This window comes from Alosa sapidissima, chromosome 3 (assembly GCF_018492685.1).
Source record: "Alosa sapidissima isolate fAloSap1 chromosome 3, fAloSap1.pri, whole genome shotgun sequence".
In the NCBI taxonomy this organism is placed as follows: domain Eukaryota; kingdom Metazoa; phylum Chordata; class Actinopteri; order Clupeiformes; family Clupeidae; genus Alosa; species Alosa sapidissima.
This window is the reverse complement of record NC_055959.1, coordinates 28,104,688-28,129,741: the sequence shown is the minus strand read 5'-3', so window position 1 is coordinate 28,129,741 and position 25,054 is coordinate 28,104,688. Positions and strand designations below refer to the sequence as shown.

General features: G+C 40.4%; 1 protein-coding gene across 1 annotated transcript; it reads left to right on the top strand.

The window, feature by feature from the left end:
• Positions 1–15,353: 15,353 nt before the first annotated feature.
• On the top strand, positions 15,354–17,975 carry LOC121705454 (titin-cap (telethonin)). Its single transcript, XM_042086451.1, has 2 exons — positions 15,354–15,724; positions 16,065–17,975. Exons 1-2 carry the CDS (start codon positions 15,576–15,578, stop codon positions 16,453–16,455), a joined length of 540 nt encoding a protein of 179 aa, XP_041942385.1. The 5' UTR covers positions 15,354–15,575; the 3' UTR covers positions 16,456–17,975.
• Positions 17,976–25,054: the final 7,079 nt, after the last annotated feature.

The following is a 25,054-nucleotide window of genomic DNA, read 5'->3' as shown; positions in this document are numbered from 1 at the left end:
CACTTCAGGCCCCTAGTGTCCCTTCCTAAACAGCAGGACTGTCTCGTGATCCTCATACTGTCCCTCACACAGTCACTAATTAAACATTCGTGTTTCTTAGAGCAGAAACACAAACAGCCTTGCCTGAGAGAGAGAGAGACTGTGGAAGTGTGTGATGAAATAATTAGGCAAGTCTAAGAAACTCTTGAGAAAATAAATGGTCTGTTTAAGCGTGATGCGTCTGTAATTTATAACCAACTGTGTCTGCATGCATGGGTAACTGTGTGTGTGTGTGTGTGTGTGTGTGTGTGTGTGCGCGTGTGCGTGTGTGTGTGTGTGTGTGTGAGAGAGAGTGAGAGAGAGAGTCCAACGCCCAACCTTCTGTTTTAATTGCCATACTGCTCTGCCAGTATTATTAATATCAATTTGCTGTGCCGTGTGTGTCTGAGAGTCTATGAGTAAGTGAGTGTATTTTTATTCAAGCTGTGTGGGTGTGTCATTTGTATAAGTGTTGGGTTGATGTTTCCATCAAGAGACCCACGTTCCCAGTCACATGTTGACATAAATACACAGTGTGTGTGTGTGTGTGTGTGTGTATCTGGTAGTTAGTGCTGTCTCCTTGTTATGTACATGACCCCTAACCCCAGCAAGACCCTTGAGGCAAGATCTGACTCTGACCCTCCCTCTGTGCCCTGACTGTATGTGTTTGTGTGTGTGTACGTGTGTGTGTGTGTGTGTGTGTGTGTTTTCAGCTGTTCTTCTGTTGCATAATCAGACTGCAGACTGTTAGGGAACCATCTCTCAACACAGCGACAGCAAAGCAGCACAGAGGCACGATTATTTGGGTCCAACTCTTTCCATCACTACTCAACTTAATGTGTTGTGTACGGACTGCTGTATACAGTTCCAGTTTGTTATTGCATTTTCCAGCCTGTAGAGACATGTAAACACGCAGACAATGCACCTTGTGCTGTGCTTCCCTAAAGCAGCTTTCTCATGCAGACCACAACTTGCACATCCATATCCATACATAGCATACATTAACAGATGGATGTACAATTACTTGTGCTTGTTTGCATGCACATGCAGAAGGCATCGACTTTTACTCCAAGGACTCATATATATCAATGTGATGAAATATAGAAATGCAAGATATTATATACTGAAAATAAGTTGTGCAAATATTTGCATGCCTCATAAATGTATTTGCAATGCATGTGCACACACACACACACACACACACGCACACGCACACGCACACGCACACGCACACACACATTGCTCTTGTGTTTGTTTAGAAATTTGCCACAGCAACTGGTCTTGTGTTCCCAGTTATGCTGTTCCAAAACCCTGTCACGTTGCCTGGTGTGTGTGTGTGTGTGTGTGTGTGTGTGTGTGTGTGTGTGTGTGTGTGTGTGTGTGTGTGTGTGTGTGTATGTGTGTGAGACATCAGCCCTCCCAATTATCTTGTGTGATCCCTTTCCTCTACCATTCCTTCATCTCTTCATTGTTAAATCCCTCTTTGTTTGTAGAGTTTTCCACCAGCTGCCTGAGCACTGGGCTGTTCGGTACAAGCTGACATTGAAATGACACAGTGACATTCTCGCTCTTCCAATCTTCTCTCTCTCTCTCTCTCTCTCTCTCTCTCTCTCTCTCTCTCTCTCTCTCTCTCTCTCTCTCTCTCTCTCTCTCTCTCTCTCTCTCTCTCTCTCTCTCTCTTACACACACACACACACACACTCAGAAAACCACTCATTGAGCTAAACACAAGGAGGATGCACGTATTCCCTAAAAAAAAAAAACTTTCAAAACTCTCAAAAACTTCTTCCCTTCTCCCCAGTCAATCATGGCATTTCTAAGAAAGCTCAGTGTGCCTGTGAATCCCCCACTGCTCAGATGTCTGCAGAGGGGTGGGGTAGTTCCCCTCGTGCCCCCCGCCCCCTCCCAGTGATAGGTTCTGCCTTACTGACAGTGACTGTGGCAAGCGTATAGTGGGTTATGTAATGAGGGCGTACAGGGCCGCTAGATAAACCTGAGTGACTTCTTATTTCAGAAATCCACTTGCACATTTGCTTCATCCATTTCTAAAATTGGACTGGTTGTTCTAGATGGTGATTCGTTGGGTTGTCAATGCTGTCCCTGTTTGTCAACAGCATCACGTGGCAACTGAAGTGACAATATGTAGACAATAAGGAACAGAGGTAGAGGGATTTTGTACTCCTCACACATTGGATATCAATGCAAATGCTGTATGATTTTTATGCCCAAATATTTGTAAGGGAAAACCATGAAAAATATTTCCAAAAGTGCGCATGTCATGGAATTACTGTCTTTGTGTCTTATAGTTTACTAACTTCTAATGCACCCAATAATTATTACATTTACATTTGGGTAATTCCGTGACAAATCAGGTAAGGTTGTTGCTACACCGCCTCAGATTTTGTTCAGCCCTTGAAATTACTTCAGTTTTACAGCCTGAAAATCACATTATTTGGGAAGCAATGTTTGGGCATTAATATAAATTAAAGTATTATTCATACGCAGCCCAAACTTTGTACGGTGGAAGACCAAACATGTTCTCAGTTTGACTGAACCATTACACGTTTGTACGCCATGCTCATTGATTTTCTACAAGGCCCTAGACCTGGACAAAGTGCAAAAACAGTACCATTAAGGGCAGTATAAACATGTTTTTGAATTTTCTTCTTTACATAGGCCTATTCAAGTTTTTCAGTCATTTTCATAAGATTAAAATGGTATGTGGGATCGCTTGTAGGCATTTAAGAATCTATGTGAAAGTAGCTCAGTGTATGGGCATTTAGTGTACAAAGTGCCAATGGTGTACTATAGATAAATCTCAAATGCATAGGTATACAATGTAACTATGTATGTATGAATAATACGTGCATTTATGTATGAATGAAACATGGTAGATCATTGGGACTTTATACACGTAATACAACTATAAAGCCACATTGATTTTCATGTTCCTACTGGCTACATACCATTTTAGTCCTATATAAATGACCAAAAATGCAATCACACCTTGTTTTATCCTTCATATCTTCATTTGCATTTGTTGCAGAGACCTCAAATATTGGCTCAACATTAATAAAGTATTATAGCCTATTTGCAGACAAAATAAATGATTGATGCCATGTGGATACAAAAAAATTAGTTTACAAGACCCTCAACATCACCAATTTTGCACTTTGTTATAAAACTAATGGGCATGCAATACAAACTTTTAAGGGTTCAATCATACTGAAAATATGTCTATCTTCCATCCTTCAGGGTTTGGGCAGGCGAGGAATAATACTAAGATATTGTGGTGTCAAATAATAATTAACTGATTCAAACTCAGAAGAATTGTGACAAAACAACAGGATACTGGAGAAGGTGTAGCTTTAATCCAACACAGAGCATAGGTTCATGAAGCCAGCTGCTTCTGACTTTCTGTACATAGTTCTTATACCTTCTCATGTCGTCACTTGTTTGTGTGAACTTTTGGTAATACATATGTGCCTAGGTATTTATTCTATTTCTACAAAGGACCTTTGACCCTGGCTAAACACCTGCTAGGGATGTCCAGTCTCTTCTATGCATTCATACTGTATCCTTATAGGTAAACCTCTGGGCCCCTAGTTTGTGCATACCTTAACTATATTTACCCCTGCTCTTTTTACCACACAGAGGTTACACATTAGCCCAATGTATAGAACATCTTTTAGCACAACTACAGAATATCTTATCAGGAAACTTACAAAAATTCACCACATATTCCCCCCTTTTGAGGACAGCATGTACTCAATCATGCAGCAAGATTAAACATTATTATTATTTTAACACAACCCCCACTATCAAGAAAATTCAGCAGTGAAGCTGATTCACTGCAAACCGTCAACTAGGCTAAAATGTCACAGCAGCACCTATACGATTAAACATTTGTTACCAACACCAATAATAAACATCACACCCATAAACCATCCCTCAAGACACCAAATCCAACAGTGTAGTGACATTATCAAATAGAATGGCAAGTTTCAAATCCTCTCGGTGGAAGCGAAAACCCTTAAGGAAAACCTCTTTTGTCTGTTGTCTTTAGAGGAAAAACCTTCAGTAGGGAAACTCTTTGCACACAGTTTGTAGTCCATTGGTCCTTGGAGATAGCAGAGTGTAAATGCAAACGCAGATGTATTAGCAAATGTTGGATGCTGCACTTCAAGTGTGAAGTGTGATACGAATTAAGGAACTCGCAAAAATCCTCTTCAATGCTTTGTAATCCACAGTCCATTCCAGTAGCTCTAAGGAGCTATTGGGCACACTGTTGAACAGGGTTGGTGTCTGAATCCAACACCCCTAATTTCTCCCCTCCTCTATGAGGAGCATCAGTTCTGGCATCATTGGCATGTTTCCATTTCCTTGTCATCAGTCCTGGCCCTAGTATCTCCTTCCACAAGGTTTGCCATTTGTTCTTCATTCATCAACAACAGTGGCATTTGACTACTGATTCCTTCCACCACTGTTTAAGCACTATAGACCTTAGACACGGAAGAAACAAAAAGAACACAAACCCAACTACAAGTAAACATATTCCTATGACTATTCCTATTGGTGCTAGCCATATTCCTAATCCTCCTAATGCCCCCTTAAACTGACTTTCTATCATTATTAGTTTTACCATATCTGATCCAACATCATCCAGTGCATAGCTACCCTGGAGGTTGTAGTCACCTGTTCTCTTAGTGCTCCCAGCACATAACGGACTGAGTTCATTCTGGAAGATTCATCAATATTCCAGATTCCTGTGGTGGTAGATAAGATTTGGTCAGTCAATAATTTCTGTGTTACCTGACCCTTCTTTGTCGGGCTTACTTGTGAAAGAACAGTTGGATGGTTAATCTCCTGGGGGTTTGGTGGTATAGTCATGGACTGGGCAGTCAGATCCAGAGTCTCTGAACTCTGTGGTTCCTTGTTCACTTCCTGGTTGTTGTTGTTGAGGCAGATGAGATTGGGATGGGGTCCCCCCTTCCAGACTGGATTCATTGTATGGAAGTCTAAAGCCAGCAGGGGAAACAGGAGCATACATGCCAGAAACACTATACCCACCACTGCCAGGATCATTTCTGTCCATCCCTCCATTCTGTTGCTGCGGGTTACATGAATCCTGACTCGGGCTCTTCTGAACTGTCTGTCTGGCCTCCTGTTCTCCCTCTGGTACACCATCATCATTTGAGTCTGTCTCTCGGTCATCAGCCGGTTGTTCACCTCCTGTTACACTGTCTTCAGGAATAGAGGCTTTGAAACAAGATGTGAGATGATACCAAGTTTTGCACCCTTGTACTCTCACCGCTGTTGGAGTGGCCTGAGTCACTCGGTATGGTCCTTCTGCCCTTGGTTGGAGACAGGACCACTTGAACACCTTTAAGTACACCCCGTCTCCAGGGAGTATAGGTTGTTGACTCTTTTCCTGTAGGTCCTTCCAAAAGTCCTGTACTTTTCCTGCTTATAAATTGTTTTGTGAGTTAATAACAATTATTCCATATCATTTCTAATTTATCCTCGGAGCTGATCCACAGGTGGGTCTCTCAGCTTTTGTCTTTAGTGCAAAAAGTGAGTACTCTGGTTATGTTGTGACCTTATGTGCATTGAAGCAATATGTAAGGCATCACACCAGTTTAAATCTGTTGAGGCACATAATGGAGCAATTCTCCCATTTAACATCATTTGCCCTTATTATCTAATAAACCATATCTAGTATTTCAATTCTAGGAACAATTTTTTACTTTTAGTAATAAAACTTCAATTCATGTTTTTTCCATCAGGCCCTGGGCCTGAACGAGCTTCTTCCCACCTTGAAAAACCCTACAAACCAATAGCAGCGTTCTTTTGTTTTTATCATATAAATATAATCAATCACTAAGTGTTTCATGATCCTTCTGGGACTGGTATATGTCCTAATGGTTTAGACAAAACTATCACTTTCCTGATATTATGATTATACACATGACATTTTCTTAGACTATCATCAATAACTTCCTCTAACTATGAAAATCAAAAATCCTTCAATAAAAATATTCCTCCTTACTACTCCCCCCTTGCGCATAGATCCCAAATATGCGCAAGAGAAAGCAACATATCAAATATCTGTTGGGAAAGAATCTGGTTAGTATCATGTAAATGCCACTAACCATTAGAGTTACGGTTATGGGATTTAACAGACTCTTTTTCCAAAGGGACGTTCAACTAAAACAATAATCAAATAATGACAGTAAAAATTGTAAACATCTGTAACCCAATGTAACAAATGTAACAAATAATATGATTTAACATTATACCAGGGGTTCGCCAGGGGTTCGCCCCCCTTTGTTACTGTGATTAACAGTATAGAGTTGGTGGACCTCCATTCCTTCCATGAAGACCAACATCTTTCCACCAGCTTTTCTATTTTTGAAATAATAAAGCATTGTAATCTTCTGACAACGACTTATGATTATCCTAATTCCATCTATACTCTCTTTGCACAGAGACTAAACAAATTTCCCTATAAACAATTTTATTTTACTTATGTTCAACTTGGGATACTACTTTAAGACTGGTTATTATGTAATCTATATTAATTAGCTGTTGTAGAACATACAGTATTCTCATAATTTCTTCATCATGCCTTAATCCAAATTTCTGCATGCCATAGCCTTTTGATTATGTTCTATTCATCAAACTGACCTCTATTCCAAATAATTTTAGCCCTATAGTACTTCAGCTTAGACTATTTTTAAGTCCTAGTTCTATTTTCTTAGGCCTAGTCCACACGTACCAAACCGATCTTTTTTCCTCCGTCTTCCGTGGAACCGTATCAAGAATATTTGCGTCCAAACGGATCCATCTCAACACGACCCAACACGTTACTTCACACCCCGGGCCCATAGGTGGCACTGTGTCTTTACAGAAATTCACCAAAACTTGCAAAACTTGCGCTTTAAAAACAGACAGAATAGGCTATGGCGAAATGGCTAGTGCAAGGAAACCAGAATTGTTTGTGTGGACTGATGGTGAACTGTCAACTGTAGAACTAATAAACTTTATTTTACGGTTTGTGAAGGGTGCAGTCCCGTCCTTTATTTGGCTAACGCAGGTAGGCCTACTAATCACCTTTACTTTCTTTTGTTGTAGGATAGTCCGTGATTCACATTAGTTTTGGCTATTACCGCAATTAGGCTACTAAACGCAAGGCTTACCCAAGTTCTAGGCTATTCTGTCGCCACATTTATAATATTGCTATAAAACCTTCGTTAGTAACAGTCAATACTTTTGCCTGCATCAAATCGTGCATTCACATTCAGTGTGCTACCATCGGCTTAACGTGAGTTCTAAGCCTCTTTGTATGCTTATATCTGATTTCACTCGACTGTGAATGCATGTATATATGTTGTAAGACATGTAAAATAAATGAATGACACTGGCACTACGCACAAATTAATGTAGCCTAAACTTACACCGCACTTTCCTAATAACTTAAGTTCTCTCGCGTCACTGACAGTAGCTAGAATGCATAAAAAACACCGGGAAAAACAGTGTTCAGTCCACCAAGTCATAAGCTATCGGCGCTGCGCAGCATCAGTTGTGATATTTATCTTAACGGAGTGTAATCGTAGGTAATGTCATGTATGAAAACTAGTATTGTTAGGCAATACTATAAATGCAAATCCAGGGCAGCTGAGGTGTGGCGATGACATCATCGATACGCAAGCAGGATGTGCGGTTTCGCTGTCTAAACGAACTCAAACGGGCTACGGTTTCAGATTTCTCCACTCTGGGACCAGGTTTCAGAAAAGTGCGGTTTCGAGCAGTGCGTTTACAGGATTCGTTTGGACGCTCGGCCAAGACGACGCAAAACCTCTGCGTTTAACCTAAAAAGCGTCTCCGTGTGGACAGGCCCTTATTCTATCAATCCTATTTCTCTGCTTCCTTTATCTTACCCATTGTTTTTTTTTCCATCAAATGTTATAGTATAGTAAGTGGGATCTTTTGGCTTCACATTATGTAAAGCAGATATTACATCATTTCAATATTCCTACAAACTTTATATTTCCACATTAAAGCTGAATCACTTTATTCATTAGACTTGTTGAGTGTGAGTGACCACTAGGGAACTGTTAGGATCCAAAGGTAATCTTTCAATGAACAACAGTTCCTAGGGCACATGCAAGTTAGTCTTACCTACTTACACCACCAGCTCTCCTGAAAAATTAATGGGGTGTCATTTGTATTTTAGAAAAAACATTGTCACTTTGTCACTTAATTTGATAAGGACATTTGCATTTACAATGACTTAACAGTAACAGTAGTCACTTCTATTCAAATTAACAATCAAAATATAATAAAGGTAAAAATAAGAGTAAATCATACTTTAAATTTTTCTTAACAAAGTATTTACTTACTTACCCTGAGATGTCTTAACTATCTTTTCTGTGCCTAGTCTGGGCATCGTTGGGTATCAAGTGGGCTCACCCATAAGATAGTATCTTTTATTATTACCCAACTTCCCTCAGCATGGTTTCCTCATCATCTCCCTATGATAGTTGTGGTATCCAACCTTCTCCTGTAGAATTCTCTAGGCCTCCTTAAAAATATACTATTTCACAAGGGACAATGAAGGCATGCTCGTTGGGTTCATCCTTCAGTGCCTAGGTGTCTCCTCCCTCTCCCTGTCCTGTTTTGTCCAGACAGCTTCTGACAAATGTCCACTTTCTTTGACAGTCAAAACAAACTGATGATTGTCTTGCTTCAGATGTCCATTTTCAAATGATGCCTCCTCTGTAATGTCCTCTCACTCTGCCTTAGTTATCCCCATCGTGTCTGTCCCCACTGCTGCTGATGTGGAGATTGTGGCTGCCATGGGCTTGACTGTGGCCCACTACAGCAGGGGTTCATAGGCCATAGGACAGGGTTAGGAACACCTATGGTTGTGGTTGCTGCTGAGGTGATATTGGGGTAGTTTTCCCCAGGCTTAAAGCCTTAGGTCACCATAGGTGCCTGTATTGTCTTTTTGATGCTGAAAGAGCTTCCATTGTATTTCCATGTTCCATCTTTACTCTCCAGCTTGCCACTGTTGCCTAGACAAAGGCCTCAGGGTCCTCATCTCTTTTCAGTTTGTCCATGCTCAGCCCGGTTGTGCTGAACTTGCTCACAGCTCAGTCAGGACAGGGAGTACTTGGATTAACCCATGCACATCAGCATGTCCTTACGGCTGGTAATGAGCCTATCCCCCCTTAGATATAAGAGGCAACATTACATTTACTGTTTAGCTGGAGGGGATGAGGAACTCACGCTGCAGGCGGATTATATTGTTTACTATTTTAGCTATTTTACCTTGCCCTTTTATAGTTAACCATTACATTTACTCTTTAAATATTTTTCTATAACACATGCATCAGTTATTCCTTCATCTATGGTCACTCACTCCCAAGTCATCTCCTTACTTCTGCCTCTTAGGTCCTATTGTATTAATCTATCAAAATGTCCCACTGTTTCTTTGAACATTTTAAATACTTCTACTGTGACTGACCTATTCTTTTTCTTATATCTCTAATATTTTGTAATTTTCTCATGTTATCCCTGATCTTTGTATTAACAGTTTTAAATCCATTCATTCTTGTATGGGCCACACATCTGTATGTTTCCTCATTCTCTCAGCCACTTTCATGCAACACTTTTTCATTGTACTGTTTACCAACTGATCCCTTTTGGTCTCTTTAACTATCAAAATGAGGATTTTACTTTAAACTAAGTAATTCCCAGTAATACTTAACCTAGGTTTTCTACAATGCTACTTAATTACTTTAAGTGACTATCAAACTTCAGTATTTACTTGGTTGACTGTGGCATTCCCTTTACCTTTTATCAGATTACCCAGTTTCTCTAAACAATGACTAATTATCTTATATGAATTATATATAAATTAAACCATTGAAGTATAATTCCCAAGTTGACTCTATGTAATTATTTTATATCCTTTAGCACTATAACTTTACCAGAAGAGTAATATCAAAATGTACTTAATGCAATGAAAATGATCATGACACCTATCCAAATTTAACCTACAGGTAAATAAATATTCTTAGACCTTTCTTTTAGTATATGTTTACTAAATATATCTAAGTATTAGCATAGACTAGATATACTTAAAACCCTTTATGTATACTTATCAAACTAAAACAAGCATTTTCTCCCTGCTTAGTACACAAAAAATCAATCTATGCATTTTTTTAATTAAAAATAAATAGACCCACAATTCATTTCATAAACTTCGTTTTGCTAAGGGATTTCACTATTCCGTTCCTGCTATACTGGGCCCCCTTAAAACCACAACAGTAACTTAACTAACACCCAATATAAACCAATTACTTATAACAGTAGTTCCTAACTTCTAGTATATTTAGCCATGCAAATAACAAATTATACTCAAGGACCAAGCAGCTTAGCACCACTTTCCCCACAGTGCTAGCTACAATTACTGGCCTTACACCACATGATTTCCCAAACAATTTGATAGTTGGAAACTAAATATTCAAAGTCAGAATAACTTCCCCAGAAATTTACTGACCATGAATATTCCCATTATTTAGATGGTTACATGCAAAGTCGTAATCCTAAATGTTTTAAGTCAGTCAAAGTCAGTCTTTTTCAGTCTCAAAGCTCTCGTGAGCTTTTCCCAACACTTAACAAAAGGGGACAGGGAAGGCTATAACAGTAGCCTCTAACCCTGATTGTTTTGTTATTTTGTTTCTTATAAACTATCAGTACACCTTTTTCACAACAGGACAGCTCTATAGCCAAATGACATTGCCCAAAAACCCTTCTACAGAGCTAAACAGTCACCAACAGTACACCTTAAATGTACATGGGGACTATACATGATCTACTTGTATATAACTACCCATAACACCACAGATTGGGCTGTCACACACATAACCTACTACAGACACAGTACCACAACATATAACTATAATATGAGTTATTTATAACATTTCTAAAATCTATCTGAAGTTCTTTTGATGTATGGGTAGCCTACCTAATCTTCAAGAATATGTTAACCTAACTAAGCTATTTAATTTAGACCTATTAATAATACTACTATCATGATTATCTTATCCTTACCAATGCTACTTTAACAGTTGAGCCTACCACCTACTGATAAACTAATATGTATCAGTAGTAGGCTACCACTAATATAACCTATCAATTATCAACATACTACTACTACTTATACATAATATATCTTAGTCTTTTAATCAACACTGGACACAACAACATTCTTCAACACCTGGAACTACCGTCAGCATTCACCCCAAACCCTGGATTTTAAACTCTATATTTAACCATGATGGGCCTACTTATGCATCTGTCAGTTCTCATCCACAACATAGCACATAATATGTCTTTCTCCCACAACTTCTCTGTAACTTCTAATAATAGTCTTATTCTAAACAGGCTAACTTTAAGATGACCTTTTAAACGTAACAAAAACCTACTAGCCGGTAAGCGACCAATAGCCTACACTTCATAAACTGTGGAACTACTGCAATAGTGAATTATTTATACCCAAGTTATGACTAAAATATGTAAAAACACTAATATCTATGCCTTTTATACGTATCATGAAAACCTTTTAACATGAAACTGTAAACTTCAAAAACTAGCAGAACTGTGTGTCTCTCTCTCTCACAACACAGTTATTGTATAAATTCAATTTGTACAAGGTCAAGATGACCACCCCGGTAGTTCCAGTGTAAAGCAATGAAGCCATTCCTCTTTCACTTTGCCAATCTACTTTTGGCAATGTTATATCACTTTCTGCTCAGTGCTTAAAAAGTGCTATATAAATACTATTATTATTTATTATTATTATTATTATTATTATTATTATTATTATTACTACTATATGCTATTTAAGCTTAGCTTTGCTTATATGGTTACTGAAACTTAAGTTAAAATACAAACCTCTCCAATTCCTATTATTTTAACTCTCAGACTGTTCTGTCTCTTAACTTCACAAATGCATTGCCTTTTAGCTTGAGGTACACCTCATCAAGCAGCAGCTGCGACAGCTGTCCACTGTATTTTAGAACTCTAATTCTGATTTGCCATTACCAACCTTTTACCACACAAACATAACATAACAGGTATCAAGTGGAAAAACAATTTTTCACTACCACACTCATTATCAACCATTTCTAATATCTCGATCAGGTGAGACCAAGACATCCAAGACAACACTTGCAGCATTAAACATTTCCCAAAAGTTTTTCAAACTGAAATATTTTCCAATATTTTTCCCATTTTAAAGGTCAACTTCAACCATTGCTTGGCCATTTAAAGGTAACAATTTAACTCAGACATACATCCTCTGTCCCTGACCAGCATCCACACCAAGCATTCCATTGCTATTTTTACACGGGGCCCCCACTCACTCTCCTGTGCACACAGACACACAGCCTCTTCTTCTCAGTCACAAACTATGCAAGTGTGCCAGTATATGCAATCTTTTACAAGCACTCTACCATGTACTTCTAGTACTTAACTCTACCAACAACATATACTACACAACTATGATACTTCCACACAACAATACTTTATACTCTATTTCAACTTTACATCCACAACTTTTACACAGAATTATTACACATTATTCCAGGCACCAGGCCTCAACACTTTTCTCTTAGTCAACTATCCACTTTTGTCTTGAAGTGATTATTCCATGCACATAGTATTACAATCAATCAGACCTCTTTCCCTTAGAGTGTCTCCCATGCACATATTATTACAATGAACTTAGACAACTTTATCTTAAAGTGTCTCCCATGCACATAGTATTACAATGAACTTAGACAACTTTATCTTAAAGTGTCTCCCAAGCACATATTATTACAATGAACTTAGACAACTTTCTCTTAAAGTGTCTCCCATGCACATAGTATTACAGTTAACTTAGACAACTTTCTCTTGAAGTGTCTCCCATGCACATAGTATTACAGTTAACTTAAAGCCTTACCCCACTCCGCAGTATTTAATCACTTTGTCTTAAGTTTAGATTCTTAATGAAAGATTCTTTGACTGGAGGACTTATAAGTCAAGACAACTAGCTCAGAGCACAGTCTGGTCAGAGATTAGCTGCTATTTAAGCAAAAGTTGCTTACTTTATTTTAAATGGCGCCTCAGCTTTTCTCCCCTGACCACCTGGGCCCCCGAGGCCACGACAGCCGTCCTGTCCTTATTGTTTTTTTTGTCCTTTCCCAGGTCTTATTCGTGGTCGCCAATTATGTGGTGTCAAATAATAATTAACTGATTCAAACTCAGAAGAATTGTGACAAAACAACAGGATACTGCAGAAGGTGTAGCTTTAATCCAACACAGAGCATAGGTTCATGAAGCCAGCTGCTTCTGACTTTCTGTACATAGTTCTTATACCTTCTCATGTCGTCACTTGTTTGTGTGAACTCAGAATAGAACAGAGCTCCTATGTCCTCCTTACCTCTTTTGGTAATACATATGTGCCTAGGTATTTATTCTATTTCTACAAAGGACCTTTGACCCTGGCTAAACACCTGCTAGGGATGTCCAGTCTCTTCTATGCATTCATACTGTATCCTTATAGGTAAACCTCTGGGCCCCTAGTTTGTGCATACCTTAACTATATTTACCCCTGCTCTTTTTACCACACAGAGGTTACACATTAGCCCAATGTATAGAACATCTTTTAGCACAACTACAGAATATCTTATCAGGAAACTTACAAACATTCACCACAATATTAATGCCCTGATTTGGTGCAGAATGACCCATTTACATTTACTTATTTAACAGGCCACATGAAGAACTCATAAATACCATAAACGCAGTGTCTACTGCAAGTACATTAATATCAAAACCATGTTCCTACTCAGTGACTATGTTACGACTACTTAACTGGCATTCACTCACGATAAAGCAATCATGAACATGGTTTACCTTATCGATGAGGTCATCATTTTGATTTGAGAGTGAGTCATACCACATCTTGACAGTGATGGAAATGCTAGCTGGTATGTCTGCTTAACATAAGCAAGTGTATACTTCCATGTCTGTAGCCCAGTTATGTTTTGAGGTTGCTATATGTTAGCAGCATATCACTTACCTATCTTATCTTATATTTTGCCGAGTTGTCTTTTAAGTGCCTGTATACCTGTTTGTGTGTGTGTGTGTGTGAGAGAGTGAGTGAGTGAGAGAGAGAGAGAGAGAGAGAGAGAGAGGCCTAGGTGGCATGTGGTGTGACATCAGTTCCTGGATTAGTGGAGTGAGTCATTAAGAGAGCGGCAGCATGAGTGAGAGGGCATATGGGGAACCTGAGACACCGGCAGTGCCCGACCTCTGTCGCCAGTGCAGTAAATTACCCATACGAGTGGTTGTGACATTCATACACACACACTTACACAGACAAGTCACTGTTGGGGACAGAAAGTACTGGTATCACACGCCTGTCTGGGACCTACAGTGTCTTGAAACCTACAGTGTCTTGTGGGTCCTGTGTTTGGCCTATGTGTGTGACTATGTGTGCTTTAGTTATCGTTGTTACTAACTTTGATTTGTAAATTGATTGACTGACATCTGAACAGTTCTGTTTTGAGATTTAGATATGTTTTCAGGGATTGTGTCCTTCATGCTTGCATTTAGCAAGATTCCAGCTGTGTCTGTATGTGCGTGTGAATATTTTCCACCTCAGACCGCCAAATCATTTTCCAAATTAATAAAGAGCAAATTGGGCATGTTTGTTGATGGGGACTGTATTCGACCTCATTGATTTATATTCAGTGATATATAACATCTTATATTATGTTATATTATGTTTCTGGGAAATTCTGATGGGCTAACAAGATACCTCTTACACAATGAGTTTAAGTAATGTGCGTTGAGTAATAATCACTATTAACCCAGATGTGTTACTGTAAATCATGTTTTAATAATCTTTGGTGTCTAGTGTATTTGTGTGTGTGTGTGTGTGTGTGTGTGTCTGTGTCTGTCTGTCTGTCTGTCTGTGTAAGCAAAAAGACAGAATTCAAGTTACAGGAAGGAGCTCATGTAGGTGACATTGGCAGTGTGAGGGGAACTTCTCAGGTCCTTACGCCAGCTTCTGGGCAGATTGCATGTTTATGATTGAGTGTCTATGCTCGTATCTCGGCAGGGAGTGTGTGTCTGTGTGTGTGTGTGTGTGTGCGTGTGTGTGTACTGGTGTATGGGAAGAGGTGTAGAGTGTCCGGTATGAGCACAGCTTGGTGCGCCCAGTGAGGACACAGATCAAAAATAGCAGCTGCGGGGGGCTTAAAAGCCAGAGCCCCTCACTCACTCACACTCACAGACACAGAGACAGACCGACAGGAGACAATCAGAGAGATCCTCCACACACCCAGAGAGACCAAACACAACCAGGAACCACCAGTCTCCAAGCCCAGAGAACACCCACAGCGACTCGGTATACCTCCACTGACCTGAGCCACAGCTTGTGGAAGGCACAACTTTTTGGACACACACACACACACACTCTCAGAAGAGCCGACAGGATGCAGGTGTGCACCGTTATGGAGAAGCAGGCTGGCAGGGTGGTGGGCGCCCAGCTGAGCTGTACCGTGCAGGAGGACAACCCCAAACAGAGGGAGAGCTACACCGCTAACTGGCACAGCGTCAAGATGAGGACGCAGCACCAAGACAGGTGAGCACACACACACACGTAGACACTCACATGACACATATCATCACAAATCCATGCAGGTACACACAGACCAACACACTTCCATCACCTTTCATATATACACCTACTTACACATACACAGATAGACCTGTTGCATGTGTGTAACAATGAAGCTCAAGAATGGCCATACAAAGTGTGAACTGTCATGATTTAGGCAAAGCATCAAATAATGAGAAGCCCTAGATTATCTGTACTGTCAGGTGTGCTGGAAGCAAAAGTATCCATTCTGTTGTTTTATGCGATTTTCAAAATGCTTCATCGTCCTCATCCTCACTCTTCATCCGTGTCTCTCTGTCTACAGGCAGTCCATGCTGATGTCAGATGACTCTCGGCGCGAGTCCATGACGCGCCACTGGGAGTGCCGTCCCCTGCACCAGAACTGCCCGTCCGGCGTGTACCGCGTGGGCACCATGGAGACGGGGGTCCGTGAGCACCAGCTGCTGCCCCAGCGCAACACCCTGCCCCTGCCCATCTTCAAGCCCGTCGAGCTGGGCGTCCGCCTGGGCCGCGGCGCAGCGCACGTCCCCGAGGACTTCGTCCCCGCCCAGGCCCCCTCCGGTGCCTGCCCCGACAAGAAAGCCATCAGCGAGCTCACCCGAGACCTGCCGCCCGTCAAGCCCACCCGCATGGAGTTCGCCAAGGCGCCCAGAACCCTTGGACGCTCCATGTCACAGGAGGCACAGAGGGGGTGAAGAAAAGAGCGAGAGAGAGAGAGAAAGAAGGGATGAGGAGAAAAACATATCAGAGAAAATATGGACTTTTGTAGATGGTGAGAGACGGAACCAGAGGGGGAGAGTAGAACGGGCTTAACGTTTCCAACAGAGTAGTAGACCTATTGTCACAGTATACACTATGTATGTATAGAATGAACTGTGCTTCAGTATAATTTAGACACGCTGCTCCCACTCCCTCCCCAACTAGGCTGCCTGACAAAATGAAGCCTTTGAAGCCTGAAAGCTGTTTGACTGTGAGTCTACTAGTTTTATACTCAACACATCATTTGCACTGTTTCATAGATAAGGCCCTTTAAAACAATATCCGACCCCCCCCCCCCCACCCCCCCGATGGTATGACCGGAATTCTAGAAGCCCAGTTGTCCCAGCTATGTGGCTGAATAGTTTGAGTGTGAGGGCAGATGCTACGTCTACTCAGTGAGAGACAGAGGAGAGGTCACGTTACTGTTTCCTCAGCTGCTGTTAATCCCAGCATATGCTGGCCGGGATTAAAGCAGATCTCTGAGGCCGAGGAACCACTGCAGGTGGGCGAGGCTCCATTTAGAGAATGTTCCCAATGGAGAAAATGTTACAACTACTGACCTATTTACATTTGATATTTGTGGAATGATTTTAATTCAAAACAAACAAAGACACCATGGAACTGAATATTACTCTATGTGTTAAAAAGAAGAAGAGGAACTGATTTAAATCTATGGTATGAAGGCATGAAGACAGGCAGAAAGAGAGAGAGATACAAAGATAGAGAGATAGAGGAAGAGAGATGGGTATTGGCAAGAGAGCAGACATGGAAATAAAGGGAGAGACAGCATAACTGTGGGTATTAAGACTGGACATCCCTTGGCTGTGCTCCCGGTCCCCTTTCACAACAACATACTGGTCACTACCCTGACCAGACCTCTGGCAGTCCTTCTCAAAGCAACACAGGAACAGCACAGAGGGATGTGTGAGTGCATTAGTATATGGGGATCAAGTTTTAGTGTTCCACAAGCTCACATCCCACATCCCATAATATAGCTTGGTTACTATAGTGAGTGTCTTTTAACTTGCACTAAGCTGTGTCATAGAGAATAGTATCATAACTTCTGTCACAAATTATTGCATCTTCTGAATGGTTGTTGCTTTGATGTGAAATACTGAACAAGCATCTCAAATGTATTTGTTGTTAATTGTTTTTTCTTTTCTTTAAAATACTCATGTGAAATGTCATGTTAAATAAATGTTTTATTTTTCTGTAAGTAAAAGATCAAATCAAATAAAAATAATAAAAAAGAAACAATTAAAAAAAATAACATATTGCTCCAGCCCCCTCTATATATTACATATCACTCCTTGTTATCCTTTCATCAGTGACACGTATATTGTTGTCTGTGTCAACAGAAATTCCAGGGCATCATTGAAATACTGAATACAGTATTGGGCATTTAACCACCATATACTCCACAAATCCTTCTTTTTAATAAATGTCTGTAACATGAGCACGGCCTACACAAGGAATACTTTTCTGGCTTAACGCCCCCACCCTCCACCCCTCCATCACACAACCCCCCTTCCCTCACCCCAACACTGCCCAACCCTGAAGAGAACACTCTGTTTCCCAGCACACATATACAAACAGACTCTGTATTTCACTCTGCCCCCTTTTACCTCTGAGGTATTATTATTATTTTTTTTTTATCTCTATCCCACTTGTGTCCACTTAGTCCATCTGGAAGGATGGTATATCCAGTATCTATGTGCAGGTGTCTGATAAGCAGGTGTGTGAAATGTGTCTCTCCAGTCTTTCCTCGTCTCTGCTCTTTCTTATCTGCCTTTGGCTTGTTGCCAGGAAACGTCCTGCATTCTAGAACACTGCCTGTCCATGACACCCTGTCCTCACCTTCGGCTCAGGCACAACCAGCGTGTCCTGCCAAGAGGCCTCCTGGCCAAACAGATGATTGAGAGGCCAAGTGTGACTGTGGATGGTTTGGATGAATGAGTGATACATTGTGGACATGGTGTTCATACAGGTAGCATACACAAATGTACTCAGGCATTTACATAAACATACCACACACACACAAGCGCGTGCACAGCATTTCCACATATACAAGTCAAGTCAAGTCACTTTTATTTATATAGTGCTTTTTTGTATGCAGAAAGGGCAACCCAAAGCACTCCACATACAAGACATTGACACCTCAGATATAAGACAAAAGATGCCGGACGGAGCGGCGTAGTCGCCAGCGTACCTGTGACACTAAGACATAACTAACAAATTTACAAAATAACAAATGACACACAAGACAAAAGATGCCGGCCGGAGCAGCATAATCGCAGACATATATAATGTAATTACAGACATACAGTATATAATATATGCACACACCTTCACATCTGGATACATCTAGAACATGTGACGCTTGACCATGGTTTTATAAGGCTTTTCATTATTCAAATCATGATGAAACCATTTAGTAAATTATGAAGAGAGAAGTAAAATATAACTATATATGCTTTATCCTTTCATGCTAATAAAATCCATTAGCATAAATGATGGATAGGATGAGGACGAGGATCCAATGCATAACTATATGTGTTCACTAGTCTATTTCGAGTCTATTTCGAGGGGCGTAAGTGACATTTTGGGGCGAAGTGAAGACACATGGTATCAAATGGACACTCTATGATTCTCCTGTCCCAGTTCATAGGGGAGTTAGGGGGTTCATGCAGTGGATGTGAGGTTCTGTCCATAATGCTAAGCAGTTTCTGTGACAACCTTCTCTCAGCAACCATCTCTAGGGGCTATAGTATACTTCCAAGCACCAGACAGCTCTTTTAATAATCTTTTTCACTTTGTGGGTGTCATTGGCTCTGATGCTGCTGCCCCAACAGATGGTTGCAAAGAAAACTGCAATAGAAACAGCAGACTGGTAAAACATACACTCTTAAAAACAAATGTGTTCCTACTTGGACACAGAGATGTGTCAAGGCAAGTTGTGTTTGCTTTCAATGCAAGTTGGTTATTTTCAACACATTTTGTGTAACAAATAAAAAAGGAAACAACACAAACTGTGTTGCTATCTGGACACATGTGTTAAAAACAATGCAAGTTGTGTTGTTTTCAACACATATTCGTTTTAAGAGTGTTCTGCTGCACACACTAAAGACTGATCACCCTAAACCAATCACTGCCAGAAACATTTATGCCCTTTTGGCATGGACAAATGTTTTGTGGATACAGTCTGTAAATAGCACATGAGACCAAATGGTTGACACCACAAGCAAGACAGGCTTCATCAACAGTAGAAAATAGCTTCAAAGTCTCAGTATAATGAGCAACATCATGCACATGACTGTGTCAATTTGTTTGGATGCCTACATAACCTGAAACAAAATCATCCTATAGATAATCCCCAAAAACAGAGTCCAGGGTTAGACAGGTTGTGTGCACCACTCTAAAGTCCCTTGTAGAAATTATACATCTAGATTCAAAGATAGAAAGGTATTCAAAATGTGTCAATAAGTAGTCCTCTGTCTCTCTGAAGTAGGTCTCACGTCTGTCTCTGTCCAAATCCAACACATTCCCAGCGGGATGTGACACAACAGATCTTTTGATATTCCAATAGATTACTCAAAGTGAATAATGTATTCTGAATACTTTAGATGCAGCATTGTGTTTTATTTTATTAGAAGTGGATGAAACAGTTATGCATGGTTATGTGAAGTTGTAAGACCCATAGTCAACAACCCACAACGTGTTTTACAGTGAGGATGCTTAAGTATAGCACTTCTAATGCACACATTATCCTCACACAAATGGCTGGTGCAAACTCTAGGTGTTTATCTTTCAATCCAAAGAACAGTTTAACTGAACAACCTATTTACCCATCTACACATTTATGGCAGCTCATTTCTCTGTGGATATTAAATACAAAAATGGATTTCAGTAATCAATCAATAATTTCCTTTTACCTAAAGTGATGAATGATATTGTCTCTTCTTTAAATGGTTGTCAAGTCTACCTTTATGCTGATGACACTATGTTGTATTGTATTGTTGACTCTGTTCAACTTGCCATTGATAATCTACAACTTTCATTTAATGTTCTTCAAGAAGCTCTTATTAATCTTAAATAAGTAATACATGAAAAGAAAACTAAATATATGCTATTTACTACAGCAAGGAACATTGAGGTTAATGGTGTGCAAATAACCACTGCAAATGGTTCCAGCATTAATAGAGTCTCTGAATACTAATATCTTGGTATCTGGCTGGATTGGAAACTCACATTCAATCACCATATAGCCATCCTAGACTGAGGCAAAGTTTTTTTTCTACAGAAACAAAGCCAGCCTCCCTATGGGAAGTAAGAAACAAGTTGTTGAAACAGTTTTTATATCAGTTCTAGATAATGATGTGAAAGGCTACTATTCTATTCTGTTTCTATCAGTAATGTTAAAATAAGTAGCTCATTATTCAACCCCCATGCTGTGCATGCTTCCCTTTTTATTGTGTAGAAAGATGAGTTGTTAGCCTATGTTGCTCATAAAGCAGCTGTGTTTGACTGTGGGCCTGAAATCAATAATTCACGTGAATGTCACTAAGCTATTTATTTACAATAACAACATTAGAAAAACGCACCACTAGCCTACTGCCTGACCCTGTGTGTTCTAGTTCATCATATGAAAAGATTTCTCTCCACTTGTTCCCACTTCCTGTGTAGGCTATTTGCGGGGTGCTCTGCACTAAAATATTGTAGGCCTACTTTAAACCTTTTGCACCCATTTTGGCTATTTTTGTTGCCCCCCCAAATAGACTCAGCAAAAAACCCACCCAAAGATGAAATGGTAACCCCTCTGCACGAACACCGAGATCCATTAATATTTCTTATATCGTACCAAAAAGAATGACCCACGTTTTATCCTTGAACTTGAAAAGCCTACAAAGAGGGGAAGTGTGATAGGAAAGAGGGATCAGTAACTCTACTTGCATTGCCTTGAAGCAGCAGTAAAAGGCATTAGGCCTACCTAGTGCAATATTGAATTAATCTTTGTGTAGCAACCTGTCCAGGTTGTATAGGCAACATCACTGCTAAACATTCTAATAAAAAAAAAAACATCATTAAAATTCTCCCTTTCACAAAACACCATAGAATCAAGCAAACAAGCAAACGTTCTATCATTTTATTGCATTTTACCTTGAGAAAGCGAACACATTTCTGGCTTGATTTTTGTACTTTGAATTCATCAAATATTATTTTTTCGACCATCTTCTGATTGAAAGGTAGGTAATTTTAATCGGACTCTTAACACGGTTTTCAAGAAAGGCATAAGAAAAAGAAAATCGTCGATTGAAGGTGATGACGTAGCCTAGACGGTGGTGGGGATTCCCGCCAAATAGCCTGTTGCATTCAAAGTCAAAACTGATTAGGCTAAATAAGCCACAGTGTAGCCTATCCTAAGCTTAATTTGTTTCTGATTGATTACAGACTTCTGGATATCTTCATGGCTGACATGAGTAAGCTCACACCAGCTATTATGGAGAGAGCAGAAGGTGATGGTGGATATGAGGTAAGACCCCAGCATCATTCCACGCTCTTGGTTGAGCAGGCTACTCACAAGATCAAAGAGAGCCTGGGGAGAGATGATGCTGAGGTGGACACCCCCGTGAGCATCATCAGCCACGACATCGGAACCTCTGGCCTGAAGGAGCTGGAGGGATATTTCACCACTCTGGAGCAGGATCGTATGAATCTGCAGCAGCTCCTGCAGGATCAGGAAGAGGAGCACGCGATGGAGCTGAGGGCTCTGGAGAGGGAGCGCGTGCAGGAGAAAGCCGAGTGGGAGAGACAGAGAGCGGAGAGAGAGGAGGCCCTGCTGTCTGCTCTGATCTATATGGCCGTCAGCAGACAGAAGCTCATGAAGGAGTTCAGGAGCCAGCCAGCTACACTGCTGGTGAGACATGACTGCTTGCTTTTCCGTGAATTGATATAAAGTGTATGGAGAAAGTGCACAAAGTCTAAAGCACCCTGAATGACCACTGTGTATATGTTAATGGCTATACATAAACTTGAACTTGAACTATAAAGTCTCAGAATCTCTTGGTCATTTCCATATTTGTGTGTGTGTTGTATATTACAGAGTACCACCTGTGTGGAAATGCCCTGAGCAGGAGATCTGAAAAGGACTGGTGCTTCAAGAAACACCAGGCCATCGCTGATGTTGCTCCTCAGGTACATCCCAACACTACAATCATTTCCTATTGCCAAATGCCCAATGGTCAAGGCAAATGTAAATGAGAAATTGACTTGTCTTACTAACTGTTTGAAAACTTCCCATATCTGTAAGATTTTGAAAAAACAAAATGTTATGATGTGCTTTTTCTTCTTCTTCAGGATGCTCCCAGCAGCAGTGCCTGTAAAGACATGAAAGCAGATCCACTGGACCTGAAGGAGCTCATGGAGCTGGAGAGGAAGGTCAGGGATGCTGAGAGGAAGAAACAGCTGAAAGCTCTCGCCAAGGCTGAGAAGAAGGCCAGAAAGGCAAAGAGGCACAGTGGGAAGAACAAGGTTGGATGACCAAGTGAAGGACATCAAGCCCAAGCGACACTGGCATAGCTACATTTTAACCATGGGTTGTGCCACTTCACCTGTTGAAGACTGATGAAGACTCTGACCACGCCGTGAAGGAGGCTCACTTATTTTTTATTATAGGCCTAAATATATTTTTATAAAGAGTATTTAAAAAAAAAAATACTTAAAATTAATACACCTTTATGTATTAATCACATTATTCTATATCTATTATTCTATTATGTATATGATTTTGAAGTTCCCCTTGGGGATCAATAAAGTATCTATCTATCTATCTATCTATCTATCTATCTATCTATGTCTGCCTAAGTTTATGGATGTATGCTCACCACAAGAGCCATACATGTAAATGATGAAGTGCCTTCAAAAGGCCGTCTTACCTACATATATCAAATGAATGATGAATAAGTGAACTTTTACACAGTTCAACGTTCCAGTTGAGGCACTTGCTTCAGGCTTCAGGGCCTGAGGTGCATTCATGCCATCACTGCATGACTCCTGCCATCGCTGCACAATCCTTGCGAGGCGTTTCAGCACCCTGACCAGATACCTTGCAAGACATGCTATATCTACTTTGTTTGCACCATCAAATAGTTTAGAAAAAAATAACTGTGAAAAGTAAAAGGCATCAACAAAGAAAAGAAAACAAACTCCCAATTACACTCATTGATATATGTTTAAGTACAGTATGTCTCATGCAGATGACAGGACTGTTGCTATCACTTTATACATAACCAATGGCTGTGCCACGGAAATGTATTTTCTTTCAGTAAACAACTGCATTTAAACGAAAGAAAGATGTGTTTGCTGAAAAAGGTTTCAGTAAGTTTCATTTCACAGCTGATTAAGCCTTTGGGAATCAGAAGTGAATTTAGGGTGTCCAGACCAACTGATATTTGGTCTACTTTGAGTCAAGCTTGTCAAAATGATGTAGAACGACGTCACTATGTGCTTTTTTGAAGCCAGTGAATGCAGAGTGAACAGAAAGTCACCCTAGTCCTCCCAGAAACAACTCTATTTGGTTACATCTCCATTATTGTTTATTTCCTTGGGATGCCTTCACTACACACCGACAAATGTATAACAGTAATACACATTGGCTATAGACACAAAAGGGAGACCCAATATAATATCTTATTCCAGAACTAAAACCCCTGCATGCTATAGACCATTTCAACCATAGACTGTATAGTCTATGATTTCAACAATAAAAACAAAAACAATGCTTCAACATTCTATTTGGTTCCCAATCTACCTCTTCTGCATTAACCCTTAAAGGTGTAGGTTTTTGAACATTCTAAGTTCCGCAACAATTGAAGGTTCTAAAATTCTATGTTGAATTCAATGAACCCAGATATTCTTTAGAATGTTAATTTCCCAACATTCCCGTCACACCGGTGTGACGGTACTCCTTTAAGGGTTAAGATAACATATGGAATGTTAAAACGGAAGCCTTGTGGGGCCAACTATGATGCTGATAATGGAACTCTCTTGAAAGGGTCTATTCATACTTTGCTGTCACGTGATTACCATGGATACCTGGCGGGCAGAAAACGCTAACAAAATGGCGACGCACAGTGGCCAGCCAAGGGAATTGCAGGATACAAGGATACAAGGATACAAGGATACAAGGATACAAGGAAGTTTATTGTCACATGCATATAGTTACTGGAAGTAAGAAATGCAGTGAAATTACGTCTGGTGTCAGCCTATTTGTGCATTAATGGGGGGGGGGGGGGGGGGAGGGGGTAAAAAGTGCAGTAGAAGAGGGGTTTAGTAGATTAAGTGGCAAGGGCTGCATAAAAAAGGTGGGGGAGGATTGGGATTGGGTGGGGGGCACCAACAAGGAGCACCCAAGAGCATCAGGGGCAAGGAAAAACTCCCTTACCAAGGAAGAAAACCTTGGGCAGATCCACGGCTCAAGGGGCTAACCCAACTGCCAGGGGTCTTGGTGTGTGTGTTGGGGGGATGACAGGGGAGATG

What these genes read in the sequence shown, in the direction of transcription:
- LOC121705454 (XM_042086451.1), top strand. Translation starts at nt 15,576, where the DNA reads ATGCAGGTGTGCACCGTTATGGAGAAGCAGGCTGGCAGGGTGGTGGGC. An exon ending in AGGACGCAGCACCAAGACAG is followed by an intron (nt 15,725 to 16,064) that starts GTGAGCACACAC and finishes CTCTGTCTACAG; the next exon opens with GCAGTCCATGCTGATGTCAG.